At 38.6% G+C, this 21,921-nt stretch overlaps 1 protein-coding gene across 4 annotated transcripts; it reads right to left on the bottom strand.

The window, feature by feature from the left end:
* Nucleotides 1–7,080: 7,080 nt before the first annotated feature.
* Nucleotides 7,081–10,106, bottom strand: LOC145123561 (uncharacterized). 4 transcript variants are annotated; one of them, XR_013715192.1, is made up of 4 exons: nt 9,907–10,106; nt 8,230–8,997; nt 7,769–7,924; nt 7,082–7,669 (listed from the first exon to the last, which is right to left on the bottom strand). XR_013715192.1 is itself a non-coding variant. In XM_079058772.1 (4 exons), the coding sequence occupies exons 1-3, from the start codon at nt 10,087–10,089 to the stop codon at nt 7,874–7,876; spliced, it is 1,002 nt and encodes a 333-aa protein (XP_078914898.1). In that variant the 5' UTR covers nt 10,090–10,106; the 3' UTR covers nt 7,082–7,669; nt 7,830–7,873. The 4 variants fall into 4 exon arrangements, 3 of the variants coding, with proteins under 3 accessions (XP_078914897.1, XP_078914898.1, XP_078914895.1); XM_079058772.1 differs by having other exon boundaries at nt 7,830–7,924; XM_079058771.1 differs by having other exon boundaries at nt 7,081–7,924.
* Nucleotides 10,107–21,921: the final 11,815 nt, after the last annotated feature.

The following is a 21,921-nucleotide window of genomic DNA, read 5'->3' as shown; positions in this document are numbered from 1 at the left end:
GTGTCTCAATTATTGCACCTCTAGTGAGTCACAAACACCAAGTAGCAATTGGAAGAATATGAGAGAGGTTAGGAGGCTCTAAAAATCGGTTAGGGTTTCCTCTAAGGATCAAGATTTCAAGGATCCAGGGGGTTCCTTATATAGCTGAGCTGCTAGGGTTTCAGGTAAAACCCTAATCTGATTGCTTAAGCCTTAAGCAGTCGGGTAGATCCTCCTAGAAGGCCTCCTTGGACGAAATCTATGTGGGCTATACATAGAATTTCATCCACCCCTTCCTAGGGATCCATAAGCCCAACTTGCAACTATCACATAATTGCAATATTAGTCCCTACAATTTAATCAATCTCTTTTGATCACCAAATTAATTTCTGATCAATACTAATTAATATGATTTCTCAATTAATATATTATTCTTATAATATATTAATAAATCATTATTAACCTCTTTTTCCATAATTCATCCTATCAAATTGTTATGGTGAAGGCAACCCAAAAGGACCATGCTACTATCAGATCAAGTACATATCAATTATAGTTATGGGCTTAGACACCTAATCCAACATCTTTCACATACCGGTTGATGGCAACGATGATGTTAGGGGTGTAGGTGGCTGAAATAGATGAGGTGGTGGTCGAATGAGGCAACTAACAAATCTTTCACATGCCAGCAAGATCACTGATGTTGTTGAAAGCTTCGGCAACAGAAGGAGAGGAGGAAGGTGGAAGACCAATTTAAGTGGAAGGTATAAAGGGATATAGGGTTGAATGTATTTGACTTGAGGGGATAAAGAGGTCAGTGGGATCCAAGTTTTTTACTATAATAAAAGTAATTATTTAAAATGAAGTGATAAACACATTTTTAAATGAAAGATCTTTATGTTCATGAGTCATTATAGACTGATATTTGATAATGACATATAATCGTATATGGTCACACCTTATAGCAAGTTACTACTAATTGATTATTTAGAGTAATATTATTATTAATAAATATAAACACTTGTATTTAATTGGAAAATTGTTATGTAACATCCGGATTCTCAGGTATGTTATTTTAAGTATTTATTTTTGAGGTTTGATTGACCTACTCGACGAGTTGGTGCTATAACTCGCCGAGTAGAGACGGGATGGCCACGTGGGTTTAATGATCTACTCGACGAGTCCGGGAGTAGACTCGTCGCGTAGGCGTTGTGAGTTGAAACCCTAAATCCTCGGGTTTGGGGCCTATATAAGGATAAGTATAGCCTCATTTGCGGTTCTCCATCTGTTTCCTTTCACTGAGAGAAACCTTAATCGCCCCCTTGAGCTTTTGAGAGAGTTTTGAGCCATTGTTTGAGATCTTTGGTGCATTTTGGTAGAGGGAAGGAGGATTCCAAGCAAGGATTGTGAAGAGGTGGTGAGATCTGCTGCTTAGACATCCAGGAGCTTCTATTCAAGGTATAAAGTTCGTACCTTTCTCTCTTGTATGGATAGATCTCATGATTTTAAGAGTTAGGGCTTCATTTCCATCTTATTTTGGGGACTTTGAAGGTTTTGAACACCTTCTTAGAAATAGACATCAGATTTGGACCTTGTGAGGTCCCTAGAGTCGAAATTCCCCTGCTTTATTCAGCCATGATAACCCCTTGAATGAGAGACTCCTTCTCAAGCTTGTTTTTGGCATTTTTAGCCCTTTAGTGCCATGCATGAACGTAAAGCTCGAGGCTTTACGTGATATTCAAGCCTTGAGAGCTTAGATCTAGAGTGTGGGAGAGTTTTCTGCCTTGAAATCGTCTGAATACAAGTTGAGACTGAATGGAATCGCCGAGTTGATGAGCCTACTCGACGAACCGTTTAGGGTTTGTCCCGATGAACTAGATCATGCGATAGCTCGACGAGTTAGGGGTTAACTCGACGAGCTGGACCTTCATGGGATTACTGAGAATCGATGGGACTCGACGAGTCGCACGAGTGCACTCGACGAGTCTGGTCAATTTGGACTATTGACTGGAATTGACTTCTGTTGACTTTAGGGTTGGTCAAACGAGTAATGGAGGTCAGGGAAGGGTAAGATGGTCTTTTACCCATTTCTAGGGCTAAGAGTGTAAGAGAGACCAATGAGTGGTGTAGTCGAGTATGAGGAGGGTATTAATTAGAGATATTATCCTTGTGATTAGGCGGAGGCTAGATCGAGGATTCCCGAGCACGAGGCTTTTACTTACTAGCTTACGAGGTGAGTCTTCTCACTATACTTACCTAGAGTGAAAACTATGTGTGGCCAGAGGGTCTTATGTGCTTGCTTGAGTTATGCATGTTTGTGTGATATGTATTGCATGTTGTATTATTTGTTGCTTAGACCGGACCGGAAGGTCCAACGAACTATGAGGCCAGAGGGTTCTCAATCAGACCGGATCGGAGGGTCCAACGAGCTAGACCGGACCAGAGGGTCCAACGAGTTACGGGGCTGGAGGGTCCCGCTGAGACACATAGACCGGAGGGTCTTACAGAGTATAGCCTCGAGTGGCTAAATTGTTGTATGTGGTATTTTGGGGAACTCACTAAGCATCTGTGCTTACCGTGTTATGTGTCATGTGTTTCAGGTACCTCAGAGGATCGCGGGAAGGCACCGGCGTGATTGTGCACACACTCTTGTTATGGAGCTATGTTCGTGGATCCTGGATTTGAATAATTGTTTGAAAACTTGTTGATTGATTTGAGAATTAATAATGAGACATATGTTTTATGAGTATTAAAAATGAAAATTTTTGTTTGAAATTTCTTGTCGTTACATGTTATTTTATGAAAATGATATTTTACCAATATATTAAGAATTATTGTTTCTAGGAAATAATAATAAAGAGAACAAAAATTAGTAAGTATCATATGGTATGAATATAAATGTTATGTACAAATAAGTGGAAAATATGAGTAACCACTTTGTTAGGCATGTAACTACTAGTTATGAGTTAGAGTGAAGCATACTCCAAACGCTTGACTTCGTGCATCCAAACCATAAGGTGCATGAGAGGGAAATAGTTTAAGTGTTGCCTTGCATCTTACACTACCGTACTTTCCTTTAATGCTTTCTTGACTTTGGTACATATTAGTATGTATAAAAGGAGTGCATTGCTAGTACGAAAAGGTTGTTCTTTTGCGCTATTTTGCTCTCTTTATTGGATGCTAATTCCAAGAATATGAAGCTTATTTCACTCTCCTCTCTTGAAATTTGGCGCTTGATTTGAAGGTTCATAAGTTGCTTCTCCTTAAGGCTTATTTGGTATAAGTATTAATGAATTAAGAACAACTTAATACAAGTATATACTAGAATATTGAAGTAGCTTACTCTTGCTTGGTGTATACTTCTAGAGAAACTCTCATTTGAGTCTTTTTTTCATTTTCATCAACTTCCAACCTCCCATGAGGAAACAAAGTCTTAAAATGTTGTAACATTTTTTTCTTCTATGGTTGTGTTAATACTTCAATGATTTGCAAAAGAATCATTGGTGTGTTAAAAATAGTTTTTAATTTTATTCACATTTTTAAAGCTTTCATTGTTGCTTTTAGCATTTTTGGAAAAACGATTTTGAATAAAACCCAACATTACCCAACATCACTTTTAGGTGCATTATAACCGAAACTTTTTAACTTTTTTTTTTGCATATATGTCATCTATCATGTTTCACCATTCACAATCGGTGACCTAATCGATGTGACATCCAATATGTCCATTAAATCTTCATGTATCCTTGTTTAGCTATGTTACGTCTTAACATCAAATTTACGTACTTAGTAGAATTGGAAACCTTGGGTTTTTGCAAGTAATCATCATGTAAAGTAGAGTTTAAGAGGAAACAAAGGGTTACATTGGTGGTATAGTTTTAAGAATGAGAGAAAAAAATTGGGTAATTAAAGGTGTTACGCTGAAGAAATTGCATACATATAAATGTTATTTTGTTATCTGATTTTTGTTTTTTTCCTTACATTATGGTGTTTGCTGAAGATATTTGATTGGTGGTGTAATGTTGTGTAGGAGTTAAAAATTACATCATAGACGAATAAACCAACAACAAATTTGATGGTTTATATGAGCCTTTTTCTAGATTGAACGAAGTTGGAAGTTTATCGGAGCTTCATGGAATTTACATGGATCTTGAACCAAAGGAATAGTTCATTACGTTACTTAATAAGTGTAAGGACACCTTTAAGAATATTATATTGAGTGGTGAAAATCTATGTAATGCTTATATGGATGATGACTTTAGTGTTCAAGTTTACCATGCTAATCGTTGGCAAAATGAAGATGAGAATGAGGAGGAAATCATTTCCAAATATAGGATTCATGATCCAACAATCGGATGGAATAAGATGAAACCAATGGTTGGTGACATGCTTGATCCCCCTTCTTAACTCAAATTTTGTGCTACAAACTATATAGACACAAATGGCTAGGGAATTTACTTTGCGAAGTGTGACAATACAAGAATGGTAGCATGATTTGGAAATAGGATTGAAGAAAACATATGCTAGACTGTATGCATCTTGGATGTACAAAGAGAGATCATTCCAAATCAAAAGTATAACAGATACATATGCTTGTTCAATAAAGTTTAAATATGGGAAAATTATTTCACTGAGTGGATTGAAAAACACTATATGACTGAAATTGCAAACAAGCCTCTAGATAAACTATTGGAGAATGGTTGGTGATATGAAGCAAAAATTTAACCACGTGGTGTTAGTAGGTTAATGTTGTAGGTCCAAAAAAATAGGCCATAGAGTTAATTCAAAGGTAATCTAGGTGACCGTTATGCAAAGACTTCGACCTATGCTCATGAGCTGCTAAGATCAAACCCAAATTGAATATGTAAAGGTGGTGTGATAGTAAACCTCGACCGACTACTATGTATGTTTCAAAGCATTGAATGATGAATGTAAGAGAGGTTGTGAGGTAAAGGGTGAATTATTAGTAACAGTAGCCAGTAGGTAGAGATGCAAATAATCAGGTTTTTCCAATAGAATTTATATTAAAAATTGAACATTCAAACATTTATCCCTGATTCACGGGTGTTGCATTAAGCAACAAGGTATTCAACTCGTAAACTGAAACTCCTAGAGATCTTGTGAAAACGCCACAATGTCTATTGGACTGAGTAAACAAGTTATCGAAACCATCTACAAAGTGGAACATTGGAAGATTGTGAGTAAATGATGCATAATTATATTATAATTATGCCATTTAATCATAGCCCTTATCTTTTTAATTCGTATTAATGCTTTATTACACAACTTTTTTTGTGAGATGACTTGTAGACCTTCCATATTGGAATTGTATATCATCAATATTTTTTTTCTTTCTTTCTCTCATCTTTCCATTAATCCATATCCTTTCTTTTCTATTTTGATTGAAAAGCTAAAAACATATTTTTTAATAAAAAAAAATCAGTGCTACAACAATATGAATAATATATTAGATTCTTTGGATTTAGATAACAGGAAGTGATGAATTAGATATTACTTCTCTCTCACACACATATACATACACACTTTAAACTACGTTTGCACAAGAAAATATGTCAAAAATTCAAACAATCTTAACTCTACGCCCCACTGAGGTTTTCTTAAGAAATCTAAGTCTTTTTTTTTTCAAATTTGAAGAGTTTGATTTTTAATTTTTTTATCAGCCCCTTCAAAGTACGAACCAAGGTATTGTTTCTTTTCCTAATAAACTTAATGGTGACATGACTTAATCACATGATAGAGAAAGTTGACATAATAGTAATTAGACACTCGTTACAAATATGCTAAATTGCATGAATTGTCCATTGTGCATGTGCCAAAACACACGTTCAATCACTATTTTTAAAAATTAACGCGGACAGTCTCTCGTTTGTTTAAAATTTGCACGTAAAAATTAACTCGGACCGTCGTTAGTTTAAAAATTGCACGCTTCATTCCTGATATATGGTTTTATTACGAATTTAGTCCATGTCAAATCTGAAATGACGATAATACCCTTGTTTATTTATTTTCCAATTATTTTCTATTTATTTATTGTTAGTAATTATATTTAGAAAAAATGGTTCATCCCCTTATTCATCGGTTCTCTCGTTATGAACAACAAAACCTCACCCTACAAAAAAAATCACTAACACCATCACTGCTTTTCCACCACGAGACCACCGACCACCACCATCGCCGGAGAACCGCCGACCACCATCGTCAGAGCACCATTCACCACCATTTTCATTGTTCAGAACCGAAACCTCACTCTCCTCCTCCTCATTCTCCAATCAGATACCCCTTCTTCTCTGATGATCACCTGATATTCCCTCGTCTCAGATCTAAGATCTCCGCCACCTTGCCGGAAAATAATAGCCTACACACATATTGTAGCACTTTCAACCACCAACAATAAGCACAACTTTTGTCCGATCGACCACCTTCAACCTAGAAGATATGCCAGATCTAGCTTTCACGAACACCATCACTGTCGCCGCTTAGGGTTTCAAATCGTTGCCTAGGATTTCAAATCGCCACCAATGATTTGCACTTGCAGTGACGCCTGAAGTCGTCAATCTCCTTCTTCACCTGTGCGCCGACCGGCTAGGGTTTTAAGATCGCCGAAGAAACTGTCGACATATGTTCAGATCGAGGCAGAAGGCTTGTGCAAGGTTCAGATCAAGGAAGAAGTCGTCGACATATGTTCAGATCGATCTCCTTTTTCACATATGTTCATATTGATTTCCGCTTAGGGTTTCAAATCGGGGAAGAAGTCGAAGGCAAAGGCATGTGAATGGTTTTTAGATTATGGTTTGGTTGGAGGAGGAGTTGGTAGTGATAGGTGGTGGTGTCGAAGGTGCTGACGTTGATGGTGGTGCAGCCGAAGGTGTTGGCGGTGATAGGTGATGATGGGTAATCTATGGGGAAATGGAAGGGGAGGGGTGGGGATATTTGTTTTTTTTTTTTTAATTTAAAACTGATAAAGAAATAAATGAAAATGAAAAAAGAAATTATTAAGGGTAAAATAGTCATTTCATGTCAATAGAGACTAAGCGTGCAAGAAGAAGTAAACACAGGAACAATCCGAATTAACTTTTGAAAATATAGACTAAACGTACGGTTTGACACATGCATGAGTGATCGAATGATTAATTTGCCCTTACAAATACGTCCTTTTTATTCTTTCCCTCCATTTTTTCTGACTACATCATCTTTTTCTCAAACGTTTTTTTAACCTCAATCAATAACCTATATCGTCAAATATGTAAAGTGTTAACCTAGGTATGCATTATTATTATTTCAAAAACAAAATCAAGATATACGTTACCAATGCAATTCACTCTTTATTTTACACTACAAAAACCAAAATACTATTTTTTTTTAGGTGTGAACTACATGCCTTAGACACCCTTTGGATCCACCCCTAACCCCTTATCTACCACAAAGATTTGCAAGGTTTCATTTAATGTTAGAAATCGAAAATGCATCAATTCCAATCATCGACGTTTGTGGATATGTTTGATGATGAGCATGTTGAAGACATTCACGTCTTTTGCACATACAAGAGATCGAGGGCAAAGCCTATCCCACCTTTTTGGGTTAAATATGAAATACTAACATCACTCTAGTAACATAGTACATGTTACTACAATCTGTTTTGTCTTGCCTTGTCCCATGTAACAAACGTGATCTTTGGGAACGAAAAGAAACCAAAATAAAATAATTTACCAATAAGAAAAATTTACGAAAAAAACAAGGTAAAGAATCTAAAGTAAAAGCTTTTCCATACCTGAGCATCGTGTGAGATCTTGCTCCTGTATTTTAAAGAAAATCTATAATTTGAGACTTACATGTATACTCAGATATAAATCTGTCTGATCTGATTCTGCACATGTCATATGATCCTGCTTTCACTAGAAAAGATGTTCAAGCCAGTACTTTGGCCCTGGAAAATCAAGGCTAAGCATCAATAATCTCCCCCAAAATAATCATTTAATATGCGCACAACCATCATATAACTACCCAAATTTATTGAACACCAGTAATTTTCATTTTCTTATATAACAATAGAAGCAAAAATGTACAAATGCTTTTTACAATTATGTGAAGGAAAATTGAGTTTTACCAAGAAAAGAGTCAGGTTGGTTGTCATTTATTACAAGTATTACTACTAGCTGAAGAAATTAAGTTTTTAATCTGAATCAAATGCTCATCATTTGATATATGAAGCAACATACGAAGATTTGTTACCATTGTTTCTTTTTCCCATGTTAAAGGTCCCGATGCATGTAATGCCTCCATTGTGCATCGATATGCATTCAACTCAAGTCTATGGATTTCATCCTCCAATGAAACACACCCATCATCATCATCAACATATTCCATTTCACAAACGGACTCTGCATCACTATCACGCCTTTCAATATCTTCAAAACAATCAGATCCATTATAGCTATAAATGCTACAACTGTCACTAGAACTCATGACACTATCATTACTCACAACATCTTCTTTGTACTTCAAAACCTTATCTTTATAAGAATTCAAGTTTATTAATGTCTTAAACTTGTCAAGAACAATCCATTCACCATTTTGAAAAGATTGTGGCACACGCAGTTCTGATTTGGTTACTTTGAGTTCATGGGAAGATCCAACTAATCTGACTACAAACTGATCTAAATTAAAAGCCTTCAAAACAATTGCCATCTTCCATGAAAGATTGTGAAAGACTTCAACTACATCACCAGGAACCCAAGATTCTGTGATTTTTAATAAAGGTGGACAAGGTCGAATTGATTTCATGGATATTTGTTCTATGTCTTCTTTGTTGGTAAAACCAGGGTACACATCATAAGCGACAGTATAATTGTGGCTATTTTTGGAAAGTATCTTGGCACAACGCCAAGAATGGTGACAAAAGTTGTCTTTGGTCAACACCTCCACCATACTTCCTTTCTTATATTTCATAATGGAAGATTTGTCTTTCACTCTTTTGTCCCAAATTGAAGTCCTTTTAATCTGCTCATGACAAATTTGAAAGATAAATCAGATTATTATATGATTAGTCAAAAGTAATAACTTTAAACATACATATTTTATCAAAGAACATCATGACTTCACCTAATGTCCAAATTTTATGGCCAATAATAATGGTTAAACAAATCATTAAGTGTCATTATAGTATGAAAACTAATCCACTTTTTAACAATAACAAAACATGCAGTGATTTCTTGATCGTGATTAGGTAAAAACATTTTTAAATCTATAAAATCTGATCAACAAACACACACAAACAAAAGGAACAAATGTTGTTGATAATATGTGTATAGAGAATCATTCTCTGAAGAACTCAAAACAAAACGCAAGCATCAGTATCAAGTCTTGAGAACAATCAAACGCCACTAATCCGAAGTAAACATTTAAAAAACGAGCATTAAACATCATCAAAACTTTAGCGATGGTATCGGCGCAGTTCATATACCAATTTAAACAAAAAACACGATCAAAATTTCAAAAGAAACTATCATTTAAATCGAAATATGAATTGATACTCTGATGAACTCAAAACTAATCGCACGCATCACTACTAGAAACGATCAATCAAATGTCATCACAGATAATCAAGCGGTGCTCAAGAGAAACGAAGAAGACAATCGAAATCTCAAGATAAACTAATCAGAATCAACAGCACGACGAAGTCTATCAAATAATCAATCAAACGACATTATAGATAATCAAGAGATGATAATCCTTATAACTAAAAGAAATTTCATTAATGAACATTAAACATTATAAGAAAAAGGTAGGTGTTTGCATCGGTACAATTGATACATCGATTAAAACGAAGAGCATATAATCGAAATCTGAAAAGAAACTAACGAAAATCCATCAAATCGTAAAGCAAGTTGTTGATTGATGATAGTATACCTCCTCAATGTGAGTTTGATGTTGCTCAGTGTAGCGGTGTTGTTGATGTTCGAGGAAACAGGAATTGTGGGAGGAGGTTTCCAACAGCACAAGAAGTATTGAGGAAATTAATGACTCGTTCGAAGAGGTTAGATTGTTTTTGTTATTGTGCGCTTGGTGTGTTCTCCGCATCTTTCTCTGCATTTATCTTTTTGTAAATATTTTATTTTGCTAACTCTCGTACAACTTAGGAAAATAATAGGGAAATGGGGTTAATCTAATCCTTATATAATTTTTTATTTTTATTTATTTATTTATTTATTTTTGAGAAATGGCCTTTTTTTTCTCAGGAATATCGTATTTCGGAGTATGTAAGGTCATTCCTGATATTGGTCGTTCAAAGTATTCCAGAATAGGATATTCCAAAGTATTTATTTTTGTTTCGGAGTTGGTGGTGGTGGTTGGTAGGAATTCGGTCCGGAATCTGACACCTCGTACGTTCCAGACTAAAATATTTATTCCGGAATTTACTCCGAAATGGCCGTACATCCGGAGGGCTGTTCCAGAGGTAAATTTAGGGTATTTGTGTGTTTTTGTTCCATATATGCAATATATTGCATATTTGTTTGTTTGATAGTTTTCTTATACGTTCCAGAATGTGTATGTATACAAGATTTTTTTCGAGTGTTAGTTTCTAGTGGAGGGAAACGGCAACGTAATGAGGGATCTATGCAATATATTGCTCCATACTACACATGTTTTGGTGTAGATATAAGCAATGATATCAACTTCGTTGGGTTAATTACGTTGTTTGCTTCTATAACACGTAGATCCCGAGATGCTTCTCATTTTCAATTTTAGCATTTTAGGGTTTGCCACGGCGTGGTTGAGATGCCACGACGTGGCAAATCAAAATAAGATCACGAGTTCATTTAAGCCGCCACACTATGGCAATATATGGACACTACGTGCCAACTGGCAAATGATAAACCCTATTTCCATGTTTTGCCCCCTATTTAAAGGAATAAGGAAGCTAGGTTTACTCATCCTCAGCCTCCTTGAGATCTAAGAAACCCTAATCCCCTTCCTCCTTTATTTAAGCCCTTTTTGGTGTTCTTTGAAGCCATTGAAGGAAGAAAGAATAAGAAGTGAGCTAAGATTCAGCAAGCAAGTCCCCATCCTTAGTTATAGCACTCTTCTGGACCTTTGTAAGTGTTCAAGACTCGATTTTTATCATGTTAGGTTGTTAGATTAGGGATGTCAATGGGAGAAAACGGGATGAGGATTGCATCCCGCGCCCCCGCCCCCACCCCCGTCCCCGAAATCTCCATCCTTTCCACCCCCGCCCCAGCCCCCAAATTCCCCTTCTTACCCCCGCCCCCGATTGATTTTAGGCTACCTTATTTGGGTTAAAGAAGTTATTGTTTGGGCTAAAAGAAACTATTTTTTGGGTAACAAAAATAGTTATTTATAGCATAACTTTACATGTTACGAACAACTTAAAAACATGTTTTTATTGAATTTTGGTACGTAAAAATCATTCTATTTGTTGAGATAAATGAATTGTAGATCGATAGATTCAAACAGAAAAACAGTATTTAGCTATGCAAAGAACACAAGAATAGATCAAGGATGTCGAATGATTAATCAATCACACCTCAGAAGAGCTCGATGAAGAACTTCGACTGTAGAGGTGTGTTAAGGTTACAATGCACGATAATAATTATAATTACGACTACTTTTACCGCTATACATGCATGCAATATTTATACTAACCCTAATACTTATCCACGGTTGGACAGGCCCAAACCCGGTAAACTATACATGGACTTAGAACCGAGCCCAAGACGCAACATCAAGACCCAACAATCTCCCCATTTGCGTCAATTGAAGCGAGAGACTACTTCGGTTGAGTGACATTGACCTTCTTCACAACCTTGAACAGCCGAGGGATGATCGCAAGAAGTGTCTTCCGAAACTGAATGTACCATCGAAGCATATCGGTGAACAACTTCTTGCCAGCTTCACAGTTCTGATTACACCTGTGTATGATCTCCAAAATGTGCTCCAAGCAAGCAGTTGAGAACAGGTGCTTGTCAATCAGAGCGAACAGACACTTTTGACCTTCGCCCCTAATGAACATCACAGTATGAAACTTGGGATCAATTTTGCCCTTGACCATCACATTCACATCGCCAGTCCTTCCAATCGGCTTTATCGTTGTTCGCTTGTGAATGGCAGATGCGATTTCTTGATCCATCTTTGCTACTTCGTGAATGTAACAAACAAGCATTCGCTTGACGTGATCAATGATTGGCTGATACTCCTGAGGATTAGTCATTAAAATATTGTTGAGGAGTATCCAGTCGTACGGGTTCAAGTTTGGTAGATCAGCCAGTGAAATAGTATGGACCGAGCTATCCGAGCCTCTGGTCACTTTGAATTTAACATTAACGAATTTCCCTGCCGAAGAGGGCTTCAATACCTTGACCGTAGTGATCTTCTGTGTGCTCCAGGTCAAGTATTGTGGCTGAGCGAACTCAAGATAAAACTCTAATAAATCCTGATATACCTTCGGGTCTGGAGAGGGAACGACAGCCGTTGAGTCAAAGCAATGGAAGATAAATGCCTTTCGGGTGATTGGCATATCGAATTGTGCATCCTTCGAATTCTCAAGACCGAACGGCATAACAGGTTCAAGCCAGTGAGTGCTCGGTTCATCAATGACTTCCCTCTGGAGTGATTCAATAGTCCATTCCGGAAACATGGACTTCTTTTTCTCTAGGAGTTCATTTTCTTTCAACTCCTTCTGGAGAAGTTCTTTTTCTTTCTGAAGCTTCTCCAGAAGTTCTTTATCAGTAGGCTTCTGATCAAGTTTAGAAGGATTTCCTTCCATGATGTCTTCAATATCATCATCATCATCTTCATCGTCTTCTCCAATCTTCTTCTTTTTCTTTTCCCTCTTACTGACCGAAGCTACATTATCCTTCGGTTCAGCAGTAGCTTTTGGTTCTGGAGGGGGTTGAGATTGAGCCTTGCCAGCCTTGCCAGCCTTGCCTTGTGTAACCTTTTCTCCCCTTGTTTCGGATGAATACTAGTCTCCGGAACACCTTCAATCCTACTTAAAATATCCAAAGCAGGCCGTAGCTTCTCAGCTAAGTGGCGTCGTATGGAGATAGTCAAAATGGAGTCATGGGCGTCAAGAAGATGCAACAAAATGGAATGGACATCACCCACTGAGCTTCAAATCACCTCTCGCTCAGACTTCAAATCGTCAATTTCTTTGTTTGCGGTTCGGAGCTTTAGATTCTGAATTTTGAGCTGGGAAGTTCGCTTGTCCAGCTCATCCATCACTCGGTTTTCTACTGCAAGCTCGGCCTCAAGCTGAGTAAAACGATTATCAACTTTAGTATGAAGCTCTTTGTTAGCAGCTTCAATAGCTTTTCGAGCCACTTCAAGATTTTTCTTCTCTGCCTCCAGTGAACGCGTGAGATTGTCAACAGATGCGTTCACTGTTTGGGCGTTTTTCTGAGCTGCCGCCTGTAAGGAATCTAAAAATAATTGAGCTTCAGAAATTAGTTTTTCGACTTTTGTGGTCGCTTCCTTGCAGTCTTTGGTTGAGGCTTCAACAGCAAGCGAAGCCTGCTGGCATTGTGAGGTGAAAGCATCAATAGCCTTTACAGCATTGGAGATTGAGGTAGCATGTTCTTGTACAACTGAAGAGAACAAGGATTTAAGGGATTCCTCGGAATATGCACCAGCAGAGGACGAGGACAGTAACTGATCAATCTTGTCAGTCACAACCTTGAGGTGCCTTTTGGTAAGTGGGGCGTCTTCATCATCATCGCTTTGGACACGGTAATGACTGAAATAAGTAGAATCAAACTCCAAGTCCTCACCGCCTAGAACAGGTTCAGGTGATGGAGGTGGGGTTAAAGGAGTTGAGGTAACGGGTGGAGTAGGACTGACAGTAGATGCCCCCGTATCAGATACGTTGACATGAACAGTGGGTTCAGGTGTAGTAGTGGTTATGGTAGTAGTTGTTGTAGAGAACAGTGGTGGTGGAATAGGGATGGTTGAAGCGATTGTAGATGTTATAGGTGGAGGACAAGGTGCAATGGTGATAGGAACCGAAAGTGGAACAGAGCGAGGAGGCGAAGTTCGGTTGCTATGATCAGTTGGTGAGGGTGGAGGCGAATTACCTCTTGATGGACTATCGGTTTCGGTTGCTTCATCATCAGTTGATTCCAGCTCAACATCTCTCGGATCTAGTTCCCCATCAGATGGAACATATTCAGAATCGCTTGTTGAAGAAGGAGACTTCGGTCGTCTAGCTTGATTTTTAACCCTTCGCTTTTTTGGAGTAGAAGGCTCGACGTTTGCTGCCTTTCGCTTCTTAGGGGTGGAAACCTTTGAGGATTGACCCCCTTTTTCTCCTTTGTTGTCAACCTTCTTCCCTCTTTTCGCTGGCTTGTCAGCAGCATCCAGTGAGCTCTGCATCTCTGGAGTGATAATGCGAGGACCGGAAGGAGTCAACTTCTTGTAATCCTTCATCACATTACTTTCATTGGAGACGCATCGGCTCATTGACTCAGGAATCGAACCGATGAATGCGAACTTTGTGGGATCAGACACAATAATTTTTACTGTGTGAAAAGTTGCTATGGAGGACCGCAGAGCGCCTTCCATAACGGGAATCTGAAAGGTCTGAATCGCTCTGTGTGTAATCAACGTCCAAAAGCGTCCACAAGAGATCTCAGAATGCTTCGTTGAGGAGTTGAGACTCTGCACCAGTTGTGCCCATAAAAGTGACCCATAATCAAGATTGATCCCATTGTAGATACCATAGAGAATGGTCAAGAACCCCTTGCTTGCCCCATCTGACCCTGCAACACGTTCTGCTAAACCTTTGTAGAGAAGGGTAAGCAAACCATTCCACTGTGGTGGCAAACATGACTTCTTAATCTTTGTTACCGTCGTCAGAATGTCGGTGTAACCCATATCATAAAGCATCTGAAACAACTAAGTCGTTGTGATAAAATCTGGAGAGATGACAGAGGCGTCTGCAGAAAGCCCTAGCAATGAAGCAAATTGAGCTTTTGAAACAGATGTCTTTTGGTTGAAGATGTCGAAGAATATGCGTTCCGTGCGCTTGTCATAGGAGGCTGTGAAGTACACCTGAGAGAGAAGCGACATCGGAACGGATTCAACCTGAGTAAGGGCAATCACCAGCGGAGAATACTTCAGGCACTCGACAACGTGGAGCATGTACGAGTCGTAGAGGAAAGGATCCAGTTGAATAATAAGGTTCTGATTAGGCTTGATCGTGAGCAATGATGATGACACAATTTGATCTTGAACTGAAGATGATTCCGCCATTGTTAGAGTGAAGAAGAAGATGAACAGTGTAGAATCACCGCGGTGTTTGTGTGAGAGAGATGAGAGTCTGTAAAGGAGCCCAAGGGTTTTATGAAAATCTTTTATACTATCTCTAGGAGAGAGAAAATGCCCTTTGTGATGATGACTGAATTCTGAAACGTCGCCTGAAAAAGCGCGATGTGACAGCCTGGTATCCCGAGAAAGACGTCAGCAGGCGTGGGTATGGAAACCGTTTCAAATTCACGCACCTTTTCAACCTTATCCCCTTTTCAAAATTTTGAACCGTTTCAGCTTCATGCTAACTCACCGTGATTCGCTTTGAGCAGATCAACCATCGCCTCTTAATGAAATCACCATATCTATTAGAACCGAAAGCACATATCTTAAAATTGCCAATAGACTGTTAACAAGAATTTGGAAAATCATAAAGACCTTCGTGCAAGAGTGTGCCAATGAAAAAGAAATAAAGCAAGATATTTATGGGATTTAAGTGATGTCTACTTAGACATGAAACTGATGACCTCGGGCACGAATCTCTACCTTCAAAGTCAAGAGAGACTGAGAAGTGTCTGTGTGGTTTCCCGTGAAATACGATCAGATGTTTGTAACAAGTAAGATCTTGAACATAAGAGTGTTCACCGTCAATTAAGTTAAGGTGTTGGATTTTGGGTTTCACTTAGCTCGTGGTAAACGAAACTAAGATCATCAACACAGAAGTTGTGTAACCATGAACCTCAGTGTTAATGTCTGAGAGTCTCAAGGGTTACGAATGTGGAGCGAAATTAGATGGAGAAAGATGAGGTGGTTTAAGAACCGAAAGTACCTCTGCCATATAAGAGTGACGATGCAGAAAACTCTTAACTCATTATAAGAAGAGTAAGGTAGCTCAAGACTTGAGTGATTTTAACAGCCTGATTGGGAAGAAACGATTTGTGTTTATCGAATCATTAAGGCTTAACTCAGAGTCATGGAGGCTTTAGTCAACATGCAGCAGCATGCTTCTAGGGACTCTTAACTAGTACATAGAGAAGAATGTTATACCTGCCCCAATGTCACGATGTTTCGCTTTCTTGAACTTAGAAAAGATGAAAATAAAATAAACTTTTTAAAAAAATTTGTAGGTTTTGAATTTTTTCTGAAAAATAATAAAAACAGAAATGAAAATACTTTTGGTTTTTTTTTGAGTTTTTCTGAAAAAGAAATAAAAACAGAAAAGAAAATATTTTTGGATTTTTCTTAAAAATAATTGAAATTAGAAATAAAGCATATAGAAGAATAGGAAAGATTTACAAAATGTACCACCGAAACCATACCTTAGAAAAGATGAAGCGAAATACACCGAGTGATCGGTTCATTTCGGTTCCTAAAAATTTAAGAGCCAAAATAGACCGAGCCTTCGGTTCATTTCGGTTCCTAAAAATTTAAGAGCCGAAATAGACCGAGCCTTCGGTTCATTTTGGTTCCCGAAAAATCAGGAGCCGAAATAGACCGAGCGTTCGCTCTATTTCGCCTGTTCAATTTTATTGAAACAAGAATGGTTTTGGTACTGACTCAGCTTCCATCATTCCTAAGCCTTGGAGTATTTTGTTAAAGCTTGCTTCAGGTAAGGCTTTAGTGAATATGTCAGCCAGTTGATCTGAGGACCGAACGAAGTGAACCTCGACATTTCCATCTTCAACACGGTCCTTGATAAAGTGATATCGTAGTGCAATATGCTTTGTCTTTGAATGTTGCACTGGATTGTGACATATCCTAATCGCACTTTCAGAGTCACAATATAGAGGGATTTTCTTCATGCTTAGGCCATAATCTCTAAGTTGGCCTTGTATCCATATGACTTGTGATGTACAGGATGCTGCAACTATGTACTCTGCTTCGGCTGTGGATAGAGACACACACGTTTGTTTCTTTGACTGCCAGCTGACAAGTTTGCCATCTAGGAACTGGCATCCACCGGTTGTGCTATTTCGGTCCAATCCACATCCACCAAGATCAGCATCAGAGAAGGCTTGAACAAAGAAGCTGGATTTTGCAGGATATCAAAGACCGAGCGAAGTGGTTCGCTTCAAATAACGAAAGATGTTCTTCACTGCAATCATATGAGGTTCTCTTGGATTTGCTTGAAACCTGGCACAATAGCAGACAGAAAACATAATATCTGGTCTACTTGCTGTCAGATACATAAGAGACCCTATCATTTGACGATAGAGAGTCGTATCAACCGCCGGTTTTTCAAGTGACGGAGTCAACTTCGTGCCGAATGCCATAGGAACCTTTACTTTGGAATCTCCCGTCATTCCGAACTTCGTTAATAGAGTCTTCGTGTATGCTTCCTGATTAATGAAGATGCCCTCCGGTCCCTGTCTTATATTCAATCCAAGGAAAAAGTTAATCGGACCCATTGCGCTCATTTCAAACTTAGTCTCCATCAACTTCCTGAATTCAGCTATTAAGCTAGGATTCATGGAGCCGAAGATGATGTCATTGACATAAATCTGAACTATCATTAGGTGTTCGCCTTCTTTCTTACGAAAGAAGGTTGGGTCAACCGAACCTTGCTTGAATTTTGACATTTTAAGAAAACGAGTAAGAGTTTCATACCAGGCTCTCGAGGCTTGCTTCAATCCATAGACTGCTTTATCCAGTATGTAGCAGTGATCAGGATACCTCTCGTTCACAAATCCAGGTGGTTGCTCAACATACACCGTTTCTTCTAGTTCTCCATTTAAGAAAGCACATTTTACGTCCATTTGGAAAACTTCGAAGTTTTTGTGTGCAGCATATGCCAAAAAGATTCTTACTCATTCCAACCTTGCTACTGGAGCGAAGGTCTCTTCATAGTCTATCCCTTCTTCTTGACAATATCCTTTCACCACCAGCCTCGCTTTGTTGCGAATGACATTTCCCTCTTTATCCAGTTTGTTTCTAAAGACCCATTTCAAACCGACCACAGATGCATCCTTTGGTGTGGGAATCAGTCTCCAAACACGATTTCTTTCAAACTCATTGAGTTCATTTTGCATAGCTTGCACCCAATCGGAATGATCAAGAGCATCTTTTACCGTTTTTGGTTCAACTTTGAAGACAAACGAATTAAACATGCAGAATTCTATTTGAGAGAATAAAGCAGTTTGCTTCGCTTTCATTTGGGAACGTGTGAGAACTCCCTCAGATGATTCACCAATTATTTGAGTTTTAGGATGATCCTTTGTCCATTTTATGAGAGGGGGTAATTCGGATCATAGACAGGATCCAGCTCAGCATTGACTTCTTCTTCTAGTTCTGACATATCGTCGTCGTCATTTGCATTTTCATTCTCCCCCTCAAATGGCGATCCGAAACCTATGTCAGGTTCAGAGCTCTCCCCCTTGATTGGATCTTCTTGGGTTGGGGTTGTTGATGGATTCTCCTCCTGGAAAGGCGTGTCGGTTGTTTTTGATGTAGACGTACCCTCCCCCTGGAATACAGTCCTTTCGCTTGGTGGGTCATCTGTAGCTTGATGTTCACCGAATGCAGTAGATGTGCTTTGATTCTGCTTCTCGGTTGATTGATGAGGCTCGCTTTCCGTCACTTTCGTAGCTTCATCGATGATTTTTATTAGATTATCGATTTTGTTATCATCTGACTTCGCTTCTCAATTGATCACTTTTTCTGGTTCATTAAAAAGTAGCATGAACTCATCAAACAGATTAGCGATCGGAACCGTGACTTGACCAGTTGCTGGAAAGATCACTTCTGTTGGACTTTCGGTTGTTCGCATTTTCTTCACATAGTTATCATCAAAAGTAACATAATAGGTTTCTTCAATCTTCTTCGAGCGTTTGTTGAGAACCCTATATGCTTTTGAAGTAAGCGAATAACCAAGAAAGATTCCTTCGTCTGCCTTAACATCAAACTTATTTCGGTTCTCTTTTGAGTTGAAAATGAAGCATCTTGAACCGAACACATGGAAAAACTTCACATTTGGCTTACGATCATTCAGAATTTCATATGGAGTGATGGCGAATCTCTTGTTCAGAAAGGATCGATTCTAAGTGTAGCATGCAGCAGCGATAGCATCAGCCCAGAAATATAGTGGAAGTGAAGTGAAGCTCAACATGGTTCTGGCTGCTTCACACAAAGAACGGTTTTGTCTTTCAATGATTCCATTCTGCTGTGGAGTATAGGGAGCAGAAAAGTTGTGAGTGACTCCCTTTTCAGCCATAAATTCTTCAAAATATTTATTCTTGAACTCAAGACCATTGTCGCTTCTTATATTTCGTACCAACTTTCGCAGCTGGACTTCCACTTGTTTGATAAAAACCTTCAGTTTTGGAGTCGCCTCTGAATTCTGTTTAAGAAAGACAACCCAGCTGAAGCGAGAAAAATCATCTACAATAACACGTATAAACTTACTACCACCGAAGCTCTCAATAGCCGAAGGACCACATAAGTCGATATGTAGTAGTTCAAGTGGTTCGATGATCTTTGTATTGATGCGTGTAGGGTGACTTTTTCTGCTTTGCTTGCCCATTTCACAAGCTGCGCACAGATGTTCTTTGTCAAATTTGAGCAAAGGTAGTCCATGCACGTGGTCACCAATCACCAGCTTATTAATGTCTTTGAAATTCAAATGGGACAGTCTTCGGTGCCACAACCAACTTTCATCTGTGTTCGCCTTTGATAGCAAACATATTGCTGGTTTTCCTTTTATCGGGTTGATATTTAGAGGAAACATCTCCCCTTTTCGCTCAGATTTCAACAAAATCTTCTTCGTTTGTTTTTCAGTTATCTCTGAGCCCTCATCGTCAAACGAGACTTTTAGACTTGTTCCTGCAACCAGTTGAGAAACGTTGATGAGGTTATGCTGCAATCCTTCCACGTAGGCGACCTTTCTTATAGAGAACTCTCCATTTGTGATCATCCCATATCCCTTGATCGTACCGTAAGAGTTGTTACCGAACTTGACACATCCACCGTCCTTAAGGGACCGAAACTCCCTTAATTCTTCCCTCCTGCATGTCATGTGACGCGAGCAGCCACTATCAATGTACCATTCTTCGTCAAACTGCTCGTCACTTATCACCTGCAAAAATTAAGCAGATTTAGGAACCCAAAGTTGCTTGGGCCCTGGTGAGACTTTTACAGAGTAGGGAATAGTAACCGAAAGATCAACCATATATGTTCTTTTTATTAATGTGGTTTCATCTTTTCGTTCGATGGTGTATACTTTGATTTTATCTTTGTCTTGTTTTGACTTGTGTGTTTTGTTGTTAGATGTTTTTACGTTTGAGGCTTTCTTGGGTGTTCTAGAGTTAGCTGTCCTTTTGATCTTTTGGACTTTAGGTTCTGGATACAGCTTTCCCTTTCCTTTGACATCCTTCACAGAGTTGGGTTTTGGTTGAGAGTGAAGAGGATGGGATTTGGAGCTGACACTTGCCTTCGTGTTGGAACAGAAATCAGACTTTCAGTTCCTGGAGTAATAAGAACTAGGACCGAAACTTGACTTTCGGTTCTTGTGACTTCCAAAATTAGAACCGAAATGGGTCGTTCGGTTTTCCTGACTGCTCGTCTGGTAGTTTTTGCTGGAGTTAGACTTGACCGGTGCTTCCTTTTTATGAGTAACAGCCTTTTCAGAGCGAACATAAGAGGGGTTTTGGGATTGCCAAAACTGCTTTCTCTCATTGAGATTCTTCATATATCGTTTGTTCCTCTGTCGTTTCTGTTCAGCAATCTGCTCTTGAGTCAAGTGTATGTTTGCTTTGGGTTTCTCCTTCTTCTCACGAGCTTCGGTTGTTGTTGATGAATCGCTGGTTGTTTTTAGTGGTTCGCTTGGTAAGTCTTTAGTACCACTTGTGCTGGGTTTATCAAATCTTGAGGGTTTATTGAGTGGTTCAGGAATATATCGTCCCTTAACTCTCCATGAGGTTTGCTCTAACAATCCAACAGTTTCATCTGCATTATCGATGGGTGCTGACCAGAAGAAGTTATCACACCCTTCAGCATTATCTTTATCAACTAGCGATGTCAACTCAGCCGTTTGCTTCTTGGTTACTCCTGTGACTGCATACACTTTGTTGGGTGTTGTTTGTACCTTTTGATAAACAACAACTTTTTCTTTGAGCTTCTTTGACTTATCCTTTGTCACCCGAGCATATTCAACCGAATTCTCAGATATGAGGGGTTTTGATGGTTCGGGTTCGCTCTTAAGAAATTCTGAACAATCGACCACGTCTTCTACAGAGATTTCACTCATCTCACTTTCCTCATCAAATTCAGAAGTGGTTTCCAAATTGATCTTGTTTTCTGAACTCAATTTGGCGTTTGATGAGTCAAACTTCTGTATAGTTTCGGTCTTAATTTTTAACTTATCATTTTCGTCCAGCAAATTCTTAAGCATGCATTTATGTTCTTTGGATTCAATGAAAGATTCGATTTTGTCCAGTCCATATTTGTAGGTGACAGAGATTTCATCTGAGGACATTATAGACTCACATTCAGCACTGACTTCATCCTCCTTGAATTCAAGGAAAGGCCAAATCATTTTATGAATCTGTTTTCCTATTTCACAATCTAAATGCAACTGAGTGATATTGGTATACAGAAGTTTAGCAATCAAACAGAAAACATTCCTTTGTTTCAAAATTTTTAAATTGTCTCTTTGCAGATAAATAAGTT

The sequence above is a fragment of the Lactuca virosa genome, chromosome 7, assembly GCF_052849685.1.
Source record: "Lactuca virosa cultivar CGN04683 chromosome 7, Lactuca_virosa_CGN04683_v6, whole genome shotgun sequence".
In the NCBI taxonomy this organism is placed as follows: Eukaryota; Viridiplantae; Streptophyta; class Magnoliopsida; order Asterales; family Asteraceae; genus Lactuca; species Lactuca virosa.
Note: the sequence above shows the minus strand (reverse complement) of the source record. Positions and strands in the feature narration are given on the sequence as shown.